Source organism: Loxodonta africana, chromosome 4 (genome assembly GCF_030014295.1).
Source record: "Loxodonta africana isolate mLoxAfr1 chromosome 4, mLoxAfr1.hap2, whole genome shotgun sequence".
In the NCBI taxonomy this organism is placed as follows: domain Eukaryota; kingdom Metazoa; phylum Chordata; class Mammalia; order Proboscidea; family Elephantidae; genus Loxodonta; species Loxodonta africana.
The window spans coordinates 144,507,318-144,522,398 of NC_087345.1; the positions used below are offsets into that span (position 1 = coordinate 144,507,318).

The following is a 15,081-nucleotide window of genomic DNA, read 5'->3' on the forward strand; positions in this document are numbered from 1 at the left end:
CAAATAAAAGGAAAAGAATGAAATACACTCTATATTCTTAGGCATCAAGAGGAAATCTGTTCCCCTTCCATCCCTTTACTGACACTGCCTTAGTTCAGGATTTCATCACCACTCCTTGGAACTATTACAAAAGCCTCCTACTTAGCTTCCTGCCTCCAGGCTCTCGTGACTACAGTCTGTTTATCACGCTCTTAAGAGCAACCTTTCCACCATGCAGCTTCAATAATGTACCTACTGCCCAGAAACCTTCAGTAGCTCTACACTGCCCAGAAGAGAATCAAGTTTTTCCAAATAGAAGACATTCAAATGACATTAACTATGTGTAATGAGTAACAGGGATGTAAATCCTAGAATATATACGAAAGAATTTTATACATTTATTCACTTAGTTACATATTGTTTGAGAAAATCAATTTGGCGAAAATGATTTAGCTCAAAACAAGTTACTTGAAATGATGATTTGATTAAAAATGAATATCCCTAGTAATGCTTCTCCAGTTTTTTCTTTTTTAGACTTTAAGGGGTTTCCTGTTGCCTTTTTTGTCTGTATAGCTGATTTTCATCCCAGTATTCCTACTTTGTGCTGTTTATAACATCAAACATTTTGAAATAACCTAAATATTCAACAATCAGATGTATCTGAAACCCATCCACAGCTCCAGAAATAGGTTAAACAAATTATAAGGGATTATAAAATATATGTATACTATGTACTATTTTTTACGTGTGTGTGTGTGTGTGTGTGTATTTCATCTGGTGAGGTCCACATGTACAGTCACCATTTATGCTGGTGAAAAAGGTATTTGCAATTAAGTCGTTGGTCTTGCAAAATTCTATCATGTGATCTCCAGCATTGTTTCTATCACCAAGGCCGTATTTTTCAACTACTGATCCTTTTTCTTTGTTTCTAACTTTTGCATTCCAATTACCAGTAATTATCAATGCTTCCTGACTGCAGAAGTTGGTAAAAATCTTCAGTTTCTTCATCTTCGGCCGTAGTGGTTGGTATGTAAATTTGAATAATAACTGGTCTTCCTTGTAGGCATATGGATATTATCCTATCAACGACAACATTCTACTTCAGGATAGATCCTGAAATGTTCAGGAAGCACCAGAGGTGCTGACTTGTCTATGCCAAGCAATTTGGAAGACATCTACCTGGCTGACTGACTGGAAGAGATCCATATTTATGCCTATTCCAAAGACAGATGATCCAACGGAATATGGAAATTATCGAACAATATCATTAATATCACACGCAAGTAAAATTTTGCTAAAGATCATTCAAAAGCAGCTGCAGCAGTATATCAACAGGGAACTGCTAGAAATTCAAGCTGAATTCAGAAGGGGTTGTGGAATGAGGGCTATCACTGCTGATGTCAGGTGGATCATGGCTGAAAGTAGAGAATGCTGGAAAGATGTTTACCTGCGTTTTATTGACTACGCAAAGGCATTCGACTGTGTGGATCATAAAAATTGTGGATAACATTGCGAAGAACGGGAATTCCAGGACACTTAATTGTGCTCATGAGGAACCTGTACATAGATCAAGAGGCAGTCGTTCAGACAGATCAAGGGGATACTGATTGGTTTAAAGTCAGGAAAGGTGTGCGTCAGGGTTGTATCCTTTCACCATATCTATTCAATCTGTATGGTGAGCAAACAATCCAAGAAGCTGGACTATATGAAGAAGAAGGGGGCATCAGGATTGGAGGAAGACTCATTAACAACCTGTGTTATGCAGATGACACAACCTTGCTTGCTGAAAGTGAAGAAGACTTGAAGCACTTACTGATGAAGATCAAAGACCACAGCCTTCAGTATGGATCGCACCTCGACATAAAAGAAAACCAAAATCCTCACAACTGGACCAATAAGCAACATCATGCATGATATACGAAGAAAAGATTGAAGTTATCAAGGATTTCGTTTTATTTGGATCCACAGCCAACACTCATGGAAGCAGCAGTCACGAAATCAAACTATGATTGCATCGGGCAAATCTTCTGCAAAAGACCCTTTGAGGTATTAAAAAGCAAAGATGTCACCTTGAAGACTAAGGTGCACCTGACTCAAGCCAAGATGTTTTTAATTGCCTCATATGCATGGGAAAGCTGGACAATGAATAAGGAAGAAGGAAGAAGAATAGATGCCTTTGAATTATGGTGTTGGTAAAGAATATTGATTATACCATGGACTGTCAAAAGAATGAACAAATCTGTCTTGGGAGAAGTACAGCCAGAATGCTCCTTTAGAAGAAGGATGGTGAGACTTCATCTCACGTACTTTGGACATGTTGTCAGGAGGGATCAGTCCCCGGAGAGTGACATCATGCTTCGTAAAGTAGAGGGTCAGCAAAAAAGAGCAAGACTGTCAAGGAGATGGATTGACATAGTAGCTGTAACTATGGGCTCAACCATAAAAACGATTGTGGGAATGGCACAGGACCAGTGTTTTGTTCTGTTGTACACAGGGTTGCTATGACTTTGAATGGACTCAACAGCACATAACAACGACATAGTATGTACAAATGTTATATGTAGTAACTTTATATAATTTTATTTTCTGAGCAATTTGCAAATTTATGAAGTCATGAAAACATTGCCAAACAAGGAATTAGCTATAAGTAATTAAAAATGAAGTGGAAAAAATTCTGAAATTACAGATATTTACTGTTACTTGTTTTGTAGCTTTATTTATTTTTCTTATTAAAAAACAATTCATATATAGTCCAAAGAACTAATACACCACAACTACCAGGGCCTCCACTAGCCTGAGTCCAGTACAACTAGATGGTATCTGGCTACCACCACTGGCTGCTCCGACAGGGATCACAACAGAGGGTCCCAGACAGAGCCGGAGAAAAATGCAGAACAAAATTCAAACTCACAAACAAAAGGCCAGACTTACTGGCCTGACAGAGACTGGAGAAACCCCAAGAGTATAGGCCCTAGACACCCTTTTAGCTCAGTAATTAAGTCACTCCTGAAGTTCACCTTTTAGCCAAAGATTAGACAGACCCATAGGGCAAAACGAGACTTAAGGGGCACACGAGCCCAGGGGCAAGGACTAGAAGGCAGGAGGGGACAGGAAAGCTGGTAATAGGGAACCCAAGGTTGAGAAGTGAGTGCTGACATGTTGTGGGGTTGTTAACCAATGTCATAAAACTACATATGTACTAACTGTTTAACGGGAAGCTAGTTTGTTCTATAAGCCTTCATCTAAATGAAGTACAATAAAAAAAGGAAAAAAACCAAATCGTGATAGAAAAACAAGAAAAGGCACACAATGCATACATACATACATACACAAACTCATAAACATATACAAATGGCCCATAATTTCTCATCCATATGGCTCATAACATCACCCTACCCAATGAAAACTGCTTCTAGATATCCTTCTAGTAAAAATTGAGTAACATGAAGCATATTATTTGAAAGCAACTTCATGTATTCTTCCACTATTGAATATTTTGATTGATTTAAACAAATCCCCTATTTTGCACATTTAAGCTTTTATCATTTTTTTTTTTCCTACAGTAGCAGCACAAAAGCAATAATAAGTAGATAAAATTGAATGGAAATTTTAAAAAAGATTTGAGACCAAAAAAAAAAAAAACCCCAGAGTGCTGAAAAAGGGTTTAAAAATGCTTAAAGACACATAACAGTTGTAAATCCAGCCCCAAGTACACTAACACCTTATACAAGAAAACCAAATCAAAACTGGTAATCAGGGGTACTCCTCTTCAAACAAATCATTGTCTTCCCCAGCTGTTTTTGGCCAAATCACCTGCAGCCTTTCAGACTGCGGTGACCTTTAAGAAGTTAATGACCTGCTCAGGAAGACAGATTTCCCTCTGAAGGGGCCTTTTGAAAAAGAACCGGCTGGCAGCAGCTTCTCATGCCTGTTGCTGATTCCTTGTGCCTAAGTTGATTTTGACTCAGTGAACCCCTGCCCCGTAGTGTTTTCTGGAATATTTACAAGAGCAGATCACCAGGTCCTTCCCCTGCAGAGCTGCTGAGTGAGTTCGAATTGCCAGCCCTTCCGTTAGCAGCTGAGCGCTTGAGCACTTAACCGTTGTGACACCGGGGTCCTTACTGTTAAAAGATCTGAGACTTCATTATTCACTCAGTTAATGATAAGGAATGGGCTGACCACTATAATCTCTGACTAGGGCCATACTACCAAGTAGCAAATTTAACAATTTGAGTCCACTTCCCTTCCAAGATCATTTAAAAACACCTACAGCCTTCTGTTCTGTTCCATGATCTCTGTCTCTCTTTACACCAACATCACACTGTTGATTATTGTAGCTTTATAACAACTCTTGAAATCAGGTGTGTTATTCCTCCAACTCAGGTCTTCACTTTCAAAATTGTTTTTTACATTTCCATATGAATTTTAGAATCAGTTTGTCAGTTTGCACAATAAAGCCTGCTGAAATTTTGATTTGGAGAGAACTGGTATCTTAATGACCTACTACTTCTTTACTTAGGTCTTCTTTAATTTCTCTCAGCAATGGCTTTCAGTGTATAGGTTTTCAAATCTTTTGTCAGATTTATCCCTAAGTGTTTAATATTTTCCATGTTATTACAAATGATATTTTTAAAATTTCAATTTCCAACTGTTCATTGCTATTACATATTGTTGGCAATTCAAATCCACCAGCTGCCCCTTGGGAAACCTATGGGGCAGTTCTACTCTGTCCTATAGGGTCGCTATGTGTTGGTATCGACTCAACCACAATGAGTTGGTTGTTTGTTTGTTTTTGGTTACTATATAGAAATACAATTGATTCTTGTATGTGGATGCATCTTGCAACCAAACTCAAGCACGTATGGACAACTGACGTTAAAGAAAGGTATAAGGGCAATTCTGTGGAGAAAGGATAATCTTTTTAACAAATGATGCTGGAACCATTGGATATCTATATGTAAAAACAAAACAAAGAAATGAACAACAGCAAAATTTTAATCTATATCTTGCATCATATAAAAACTTAACTCAAAATGGATCACAGATATAAATGTAAATCTAAAGGTAAAAAGCACCTAGAAGAAAGCATAAGAAAAAACCTTTGTGACCATGGATTAAGCAAAGATTTCTTAGATATTAACACCAAAAGCGTGACACATAAAAGAAAAAATTAATGAACTGGAATTCATCAAAATTAAAACTTCTTCTCTTCATAAGACACTGTTAAGAGAATGAAAAGTCAAGCCACAGACTGAGAGAAAATATTTGCAAATCATATCTGATAAAGGACTTGTATCCAGAATATATAAAAACAAACAAACAAACAAAAACTGCCTACCCTTTGGTTAGCAGCTGTAGCACTTAATCACTATGCCACCAGGGTTTCCAGAATATATAAAGAGCTCCTAAAATTCAGCAATAATAATAAAAAAAACTCAGTTTTTAAAAAGTGAACAGAAACTTCACCAAAGAAGACACATAGATGGCAAATAAACACATGAAAAGATGATTAACACCATTAGCTATTAGAGAAATGTAAACTTAAAACTACGAGATGCCACTACATGCCTATTAGAAAGGGTAAAAAAAAAAAATTTTGTTTATTGTGCTTTAAGTGGAAGTTTACAAATTAAGTCAGTCTCTCATACAAAGACTTATACACACCTTGCTATGTACTCCTAGCTGCTCTCCCCCTAATGAGACAGCATGTTCCTCCTGTCTACCCCGTATTCCCTGTGACCATTCAACCAGCTCCTGCCTCCCTCTGCCTTCTCATCTCTTCTCCAGACAGGAGCTGCCCACATAGTCTCATGTGTCTACTTGAGCCAAGTAGCTCACTCCTCACCAGTATCATTATCTATCTTATAGTCCAGTCCAATCCCTGTTTGAAGAGTTGGCTTTGGGAATGGTTCCAGTGTTGGGCTAACAGAGGGTCCGGGGACCATGACCTTTGGGGTCCCCCTAGTCTCAGACCATTAATTCTGGTCTTTTTATGAGAATTTGAGGTCTGCATCAGAAGGGGTAAAATTTAAAAGACTGATCAGACCAAGTGTTGACAAGGATATGGAGAACTGGAACTCTCATACACTGCTGGTAACCAACCACTGCCGTCGATCGCTGGTAGGAATGTAAAACAGTACAACCACTTTGGAAAAACAGTTAAACATACACATATCATATAATCCTGTCGTTCCACTCCTAGCCATTTTCTCTACCCAAGAGAAATGAAAGCATATGTCCAGCTTTATATATAATAGCCAAAAACTGGAAACAACCCAAGCATCCCTCACCAAGTGAATGCATACACAAACTGTGGTATAACCATACAATGAAATACTATGCAGCAGTAAAAAAGAATGAACTATTGACACAAGCTACAACATGGATGAACTCTCAAAATAATTACCATGTTTCAAATTATTTCATCCATACAAAATTGTAGAAAATTCAAACAAGTCAATAGTGACAGAAAGCAGATCAGTAGTTGCTTGAGGGACAAGGAAGGGTGGGAGGTAAGAGGCATAAGGAAACTTTTGGTCATGACGCATATGTTTACTTTCTTGATTATGGTGATGGATTCGTCAGAGTATACATTTACCTCTAAACTTATCAAACTGTACAATGTAAATGCGTGCAGTTTATTATCTGTCAATTATACTTCAATAAAGCTGTATAAAAGAGTCCTGATGGCACAGTGGTTAAATGCTAAGCCACTAATCAAAAGGTCTGTGGTTTGAAGCCACCAGCCATTCTGGGAGAAAGATGTGGCAGTCTGCTTCCATAAAGATTTCGGCCTTGGGAACCCTGTGGGATAGTTCTACTCTGTCCTCTAGGGTTGCTATGAGTCGGAATCGACTACACGGCAAATTTTTGTGTTCCTTTGTTTACCCCTGTTTAAAAAAAAAAAAAATCAGTAGCTACCATATGTCAGCAACACTTTTGCAAGGTCAAAGAGCAAAGCCACAGTTTGATGAGCTCTAGAGATCATCCCAGAAGTGTTCTTACATGCCCTTTGAAACAGATATCTGAGTTTTGCTGGGTTCTAACTAAAGTTGTATTTCACTTTCACATTGTGCAACAGAGTTGTCCCTGTCAGCTATCTCCTCAGAGGTCATGTGTGACACTGGCTCCTCAGCTGGGAGGAACCGACCATGTCACCAACAAAACTCGGCTTTTCAGATGTGGGGGGAAATTCCGTGAATGCAGTTCCAAGAAAATAAACCTTCACACCAAGCCAGCCAGCAGCAACTGTGGATGGCATGGCTGGCTCTGATCAAGTACTGGGTGGACCGCCTGACTGGATGTAAATTATTAGGGGTCCTGCCTTAAAAAAAACACACACAGACCATGGGGTAACTAACTCTCCTCAGAGTCCGTGGATGCCCTTCAGTGGGTCCATGAACCCAAAATTATCTGTAAAAAATTTGTAAGTATGTGCATTCATGCATTTTTCTGGGGAGAGAATTCCCAGCTTTCATCAGACCTTGGAAGAGCTCCCTGACGGTAAAAAGATTAAGAAGAGCCAACATGGACAAAGCTAGATCCATTTATGTTTTTTCTCTCCTCTCTAGCTCCCGGGCAAAAAACGTACTAGTCACTCATTTGATTCTTCAGGCTGAGATTAAATCTATGCGACCTACGTTGTTCCCGAATGCACCAACCAATCACCAACTTCATTTCTTGCCCGTTTTCCTAGAAGCTCATACTCCAGGCTACCCCCACTCTTCCGACGCCCTCTCACGGTTTCCTGCTCTCTTAATTCAAGAATTTGGAGTTGTTTCCAATTCCTCCGAGCGTGCAACTTGCCCGACACGTGTTTTCTCCCTCGGGACTAGTCCCTACTCTGTCTTATCACTGTCCATCAACGTGGAATTACAAGCCTGGCGCAGCGGCCCCTTTCCCGGGTGACCAGGAAAGCGCGGGTGGCGGGGGGGAGGCGGGGAGATCTGGGCTCCTCCTGGCTCTCGGCACTGCGGGCTCCTCACAGCTCCCTCCACGTGTCCCTCACGTCCGGGCCGAGAGCCTGCCTCGGATCCCACCGCAGGCTTCTCGCTGGCTGTGCGACTGTTCCGAAGGCGCGCTGGGGGCCCGGGTCGCACGCTTCTTCCCGGCGCCCAGCGCGCAGAGCGGGAGCCTCCCGCCCCCTCCTGTCTACCTCCCGACTTGACACCTCTTTGCTCCAGGAATGGATTCCCGGTCAGGGCGGTGTAACCGTCCCAGCACGGAATAGGTGGGGCGCTGGGTGCAGTCCAGCCCCTCAGGCTCCACCACCTCCGGCGCACCGGCCCCCTCCCGCCGCCCCGCCTGGGGCTCACGCCCCTTCCTACCCTGTAACGCCTGGGGCTGGAGCAGCAGCAGCAGCAGCGCCGGGAGGGCGGTGACCCGGCAGCCTTGGAGCCGCCGCCGGGCCATAGACTGACACGCTCGGCCGTACGCTTGGCTGCCGCTGCCGCCTCCAGGCGCTCGGGACCCGCCGGGGCGCCCGCAGCACTCGTCGGCCGGGGCGGCGTGGGGCGCGCCCAGCGCGTGCAGATGCCGCAGTACCCTGGAGCAAAGTGTGAGCGCAGGTCCCAGGGACCGTCCACCCCACGAGTAACATTTCGCTTTCGCTTTTGCTTTTTAGTCCCTGGAGGGCTGAGGAGAGGTGAGAAACAGTGACAAATTCGTGACTCAGCATCCCCACCCCCTTCTCTGTCAAAAGCCCCAGCTGGCGACTTGACCCCCGCGCCGCCGCGCCCCCCCCCTCCACCCTCCCGGATAGGTAGCTGGCCTTGTGGATCCGGGACTCGGGACCAGATGCCTACTGGCTGTCACCTGAGGAGGCCCGAGGTTGTCTGTCCCCCCTCTTCTGTCCTCTCCTCTCCTTACCCCAGAGTTCATTCAGTCTGGTGTCCTCAGTGGAAAGTGAGTGGATAAAAGCCACCAGAAATCAAACTCTTTGAAGTAAACGCTTCGGGTCCGTGTTCACACCTGACTTCTGCTCAACTCGGTCACCTTCCCCTCAATTGTGTCTTCCAGTCGTTCCAACTTAAACTTTCTTAAGATACCCTTAGCTCCAGGCCTGTGGGTTCGGTGGGGGAGTAGCCCTTCGCTCCACCGTCGCCGGTCAAGAAGGCACCTTGCTGGGTGGGACGTCAGTGGATGACAGCAGGGGTGTGGCCCAGGTGCCGTTGGCCGGGGCAGCGGACCTTGCTCCGGGGTCATCTGGTCAGGTGCATCCAGGCCGGCAGCGGGAGCGCAGCCCAGGTCTGGCGGCTCACTCCTGCCCTTCACCGAGAACTTCTGCCTCCTCGGGCTCCGGCACTGCCAGTTTATCTTATTCCACAAGCATCTTTCTTACTGAAGGAAATGTCACAGTTTTGAAAGAGTGGGGGGGGGGGGGGGAGGAGAGAAGAAGAGAAGAATTAACTGTTATTATCTCTGTGCCGTGCTTTATTCGTTAGACAAGTGCTATTCTACTATCTTCCATTCTTGCCCGGTGGGTTTTTTTCTTTTTCGGGGTTGAGTGAAGCCTGACATTATTGAGAACCGGTTCTGTAGGGGTACAGAGAACTGGGACTGTAGTGGGACAGCTTGGGATGCAGACTTAGGAATTGCTAGGTCTAGGAGTTAAGAGTCCCTGGGAGGTGCAGATGATGAAGTGGTCAACCATTAGCTAAAAGGCTGAAGGTTAGTATGACCCAGAGGTCCCTCAGAAGAAAGGCTGGCTGGGCCATCTTTTTCTGAAAGACCACAGCCTTGAAAATCCTATGGAACACAGTTTTACTCTGACACACATGGAGTCTCCTTGAGTCAGGATTGAGTCTACCGGCAACAGCAAAGAGTGAAGTTAGGCAAGACCCCAGATGTCTGTCTGCCTCAGCCTGTCTTTTCAGATGAAGTCTCACACGGTTGTCATGCAAATTTTCTTCAAAAAGAATTCAGTGACCTATAAACACAAATTATTAGTATACATTACCCCCCCACCCCCCCGGCCAGGAAAAGTAGAGACTTTTCCTATACCTGCCCCTCTTTCCCTAAAAAGTTTAAAATTGACATAATAAATGTAAAGCATGCTCAATAAAGGAATTCGGTGGATTGGAAATGACACGTGGTCCCAATCTCCAAATATAGCCGATGTCAACCTTTTGCCTGTTTCAGACGTATAAAAACTTCTTCTATTATGGAAATTTCACATATCAAAAGTAGGAAGACTAAGATAAAGAACCTCCATGTACCCATTCCACAGCTTCTGTAATTATACTTGGTTTATACCTTTCATCTACACAGGGATAAATGCCTCACCCCTTCCACACTCACACAGGGCTAATTCCAGATCCCATTTTCTTTCTTTCCTAAATATATGTCTCTAAATGATAAGGTCAAATTAAAAAAGTAATAATTCCTTAATATAATCAAATATATTTAGGCTTTTAAAAAAGCCTTGTGTCAGCACAACGTAACCAAGGCAAGGGAAGACATCGCTAGGTACATAAGAATAAAAGGCAATGGAGGTAAATACTATAACATACACAATCCTGCAACAACGGTAATAACAATAATTTATGAGTGGATACATAGGTAGTTATGTATGCTGAATAGGTGTGGGAGGGCGTATGGGAGTACACCCACGTGCATATAGAGGTTTGGGCGTGGATATTTCTATATACATATTTGTATGTGCTGCATGTATATTCGTGTATATACCAGAGCACACAGGGGGCACAGTCGTGAAAACAACCTAGACATAACCAAACACCTCAAAGGACTGAGTTACTGGGCCTGAAGCCTAAGGACCATAGTCTGGGAGGACATTTAGGTCAATTGGCATTAATAGTTCATAAAGAAAATGTTCTACATCCTACTTTTGTAAGTCGCATCTGAGGTCTTAAAAGCTTGTGAGCGGCCATCTAAGATACAACTATTGTTCCCTTTCCATCTGAAGCAAAGGACAGTGAAAAAAACCAAAGACTCAAGGAAACAATTAGTCCAAAGGGCATATGGACCACAGGAACCATAGCTTTCACCAGCCTGAGACCAGAGCAACTAGATGGTGCCTGGCTACCACTACTGACCTCTCTGACCAGGACTACAGTAGATGTCCCGGTTAGAGTGGGAAAAAAAAAATAAGTAGAACAAAATTCAAACTCATAAAAAAGACTAGATTTACTAACTTGAGAGAGACTGGAGGAACCCCTGAGATTGTAGGCCTTAGATGCCCTTCTAACTTGGAACTGAGGCCATTCCTAGAGATCACCTTTCAGCCAAATAATAGGCCTATAAATAAACCATAACAGGTGTGAGGAAAGTGCTCCTTAGTACAATCTTCTACACAAGACCAAAAGGACAACATATGCGCAAAAGCAAAGATGAGAAGGCAGGAAAGGGCAGGAAAACCGAACAAATGGAAATGGGGAGCCCCGGGTGGTAATGGGGAAAGTGCTGACACATTATGGGGAGTGCAGTCTGTGTCCCAGAACAGTCTGTGTATAAACTGTTGAATGGGAAGCTGATTTGCTCTGTAAACCTTCACCTAAAGCACAATTAAAAAAAAAATGCACTGTGACCATTCTATGTATAAAATATCACATCTTTCTTTGTACTCTGATCTTTATAGTAGGAATTTCCCTATTATCACAAACTATAAGCATTTTTTTTACTTGACCTTTATTTTATTATTATTGTACTTTAGATGAAGGTTTACAGAACAAACTAGCTTCTCATTAAACAGTACACATATTGTTTTATGACATTGGTTAACAACCCCATGACATGTCAACACTCTCCCTTCTCGTCCTTTGGTTCCCTATTACCCAGCTTTTCTAACTCCTCCTACCTTCTAGTCCTTGCCCCTGGGCTGGTGTTCCCCTTTAGTCTCGTCTTGTTTTATGGGACTGTCTAATTTTAGGCTAAAGGGTAACTTTAGGAGTAACTTCATTATGAGCTAAAAGGGTGTCCACAGGCCATACTCTTGGGGTTTCTCCAGTCTGTCAGGCCAGTAAGTCCAGTCTTTTTTTGTGAGTTAGAATTTTGTTCTACATTTTCCCCCAGCTCTGTCCAGGACCCTCTGCTGTGATCCCTGTCGGAGCAGTCAGTGATGGTAGCCAGGCACGATCTAGTTGTACTGGACTCAGCCTGGTAGAGGCCGTGGTAGTTGTGGCCCATTAGTCCTTTGGACTAATTTTTCCTTTGTGTCTTTGGTTTTCTTCATTCTCCCTTGCTTCAGACAGGATGACATCAGTGGAGTATCTGAGATGGCCACTCACAAGCTTTTAAGACCCCAGTTGCTACTCAGCAAAGTAGAATGTAGAACATTTTCTTTACAAATGCCAATTGAGCCAGATGTTCCATAAGGCTATGGTCCCCACAGCCCGCGGTCTAGTAATTCGGTCCCTCAGGGAGTTTGGATGTGTCTATGCAACTTCGATGACCATGCCTTGTATAAGTTGTGCTGGCTTCCCCAGTACTGTGTACTGTCTTACCGTTCACCAAAGTTACCACTTATCCATTATCTTTTTAGTGATTTTACATCTCTATCCCTCTCAATTCTTGTAACCATTAAAGATTGTTTCTTTTTGTGTGTAAACCTTTTCATGAGTTTTTATTGTAGTGTTCTCATACAATATTTGCCCTTTTGTGATCGACTTATTTCACTCAGCATAATGCCCTCCAGATTCATCCATGTTGTGAGCTGCTTCGCAGATTCATCATTGTTCTTTATCGTTGCATAGTACTCCATTGTGTACGTACCATAGTTTGTTTATCAGTTCACCTATTGTTGGGCATCTAGGTTGTTTCCATCTTTTTGCTATTGTGAACAATGCTTCAGTGAACATGGCTGTGTTGTATGTCTATTCATGTGACGGCTTTTATTTCTCTGGGATATATTCCTAGGAGTGGGATTGGTGGATCATATAGTATTTCTGTTTCTACTTTGCTAAGGAAATGGTGCATTTCCACCAGCAGTGCATAAGAGTTCCAATCTCCCTGCAGCCTCTCCAACATTTGTTATTTTCTGTTTCTTAGATTTGTGCCAGTAGTGTTGGAGTGAGATGGTATCTCCTTGTGGTTTTGATTTGCATTTTTCTAATGGCTAGTGATCACGAGCATTTCCTTATGTGTCTGTTAGCTACTTGAATATCTTCTTTGGTGAAGTGTCTGTTTATTTCCTTTGTCCATTTTTAAGTGGATTATTTGTCTTTTTGCTGTAGAGGTGTTGGATTTTCCTATAGATTTTAAAGATTAGACCTTTGTTGGATTTGTCATAGCCGAAATTTTTTTCCCAGTCTGTAGGTTCTCTTTTGACTCTTTTGGAGAAGTCTTTTGATAAGCGTTTAAGTGTTCTAATTTTTAGAAGATCCCAGTTATCTAGCTTATCTTCTGGAATTTGTGTGTTGTTAGTTATGGCTTGTATCCTGTTAATGCTGTGTATTAGGGTCTCTAGCATTGATCCTATTTTTTCTACTATGATCCTTTATGGTTTTGGTTTCATATTTAGGTCTTTGATCCATTTTGAATTAGTTTTTGTGTATGGTGTGAGGTATGGGTCTTGTTTCATTTTTTTGCAGATGGACATCCAATTTTGCCAGCACTATTTGTTAAAAAGACTGCCTTTTTGAGAGACAAAGCCAAGATGGTGGAGTAGTCAGTGCTTCTGGTGGTCCCTCTTACAAAAAAGACCTGAAAAAACAAGGGAATCAATTATATATATAATGAGCGAGGAGCCCTGAACAACAAAGGCAAAGTTAAAAATCAGATTGAGTGGCAGGGGGAGGAAGAGATGGTTCAGAGGCAGCAAGGAGTTCCTAGACCTGACTCAGTGGGAACCAGCGCCCCTCAACCCTTATCCCCTGGTGCGACTGTGGTGGGGCTGGCAGTAGTGTTCAGGACACGGTTTCCTCAGTGAAAGAGAGCAAGCAGCACAGGCCCAATCACCTGGCATGAATGCGGCAGGGTTTGCAGTATCTTCTGGGACATGTTTTCCATAGCAAGAGAGAGCGAGTGGCACAGAGTCTATTCACACCTCCAGAATCAGCAAAGAACACTTCTCTCAGCAAAAGATAAATGCTTACATCTAATTTACGTGTGGAACAAAAAGCATCCCTTTGGAAAGAACTCTCTCCCATTTATCTGCTCCCTCCTCCCTCTGCCCCAACCCCTGAGCTGGCTTCAGTGGCATTTGATTTCCCTGGGCCTGAGGTAGGTCCTCCTGTGTGCTCTGAGCCATTCTTCCAGCCTTGGAGAAGGAACAAATTAACAAATGGGGAAAAATAATCTGCCAGCTCCCCTAAGATGGGAACTCAGGGCAGGAGTGGCTCCTGTCCAGGCACAAGCATTCCACGTACTTTGAATGCCTTTCACCCCTGCATGGACCTGTGTGGGCCCATTTCATCAGCTTAGGCCCATGTTGGCACAGTGCAACAGTGTATGTGCCTGAGGTCTGACTTCAACTGTTTCAGCTGTGTGGTAGAGAGACAGATTTTTGATGTTTGACACCACTCTGCCTCTTAAGCAGAGTCCTCACCTAACCACATCAGGGGACAGAAAACTGGTGGGTCCACCCACACCACCTAGACACCTGCAACAGGAGTCCAAGGATAAGTGATGCCTCCCAGTCGTTATAGGCAAAAGCATTGGGTCCCCACGTTCTGGGTACAGAGATCACCCGCCTTTGCACTCTAGGGAACAGGGAGGTACTTTCCTCACAGGCACTCAGGGGATGGTTGTCAGCCCCCTGCCTTGCTCAGAGTGTGATCCCCTGCTGCAACTAGATACCAATCACCCCTGCTCCTCTAAGACTGTAGGTGAGAGCCTGCACCACACACTTGGTGACTGGCTACCTGGACACCTGAGCTAAATCCATACAAGAAAAGTGAATGGACTCCTAGGCTTATATTCCTGGTAAAGCTCTAGCCATCTGGTGACAGGATGTTAGAGCTTCAAAAACTCCAGTAATCAAACTAGCTGACTCAAGAAGCCTATCCGGATATATCAAAACAAAACAAAGCAAGAAGCTAGGACACAGTGAGCAAACATAAAATAAATTAATACAATAACTTATAGATCACTTGGAGACAACAGATGATATAAAATCACATAAAGAAGCAGACAACAAATCGCTTC

General features: G+C 42.9%; 1 protein-coding gene across 3 annotated transcripts in view; it reads right to left on the minus strand.

Annotated features, from left to right (window-relative positions):
- IL15RA (interleukin 15 receptor subunit alpha) overlaps positions 1–8,407 on the minus strand; it is a 46,828-nt gene extending 38,421 nt beyond the window's left edge. For all 3 annotated transcript variants that reach the window (XM_064284828.1, XM_023548743.2, XM_064284827.1), the window contains exon 1: positions 8,307–8,407. In XM_064284828.1, coding sequence (XP_064140898.1) covers positions 8,307–8,391 — 85 coding nt within the window. In that variant the 5' untranslated portion in view covers positions 8,392–8,407. The remainder of the gene's footprint in view (positions 1–8,306) is intronic.
- Positions 8,408–15,081: the final 6,674 nt, after the last annotated feature.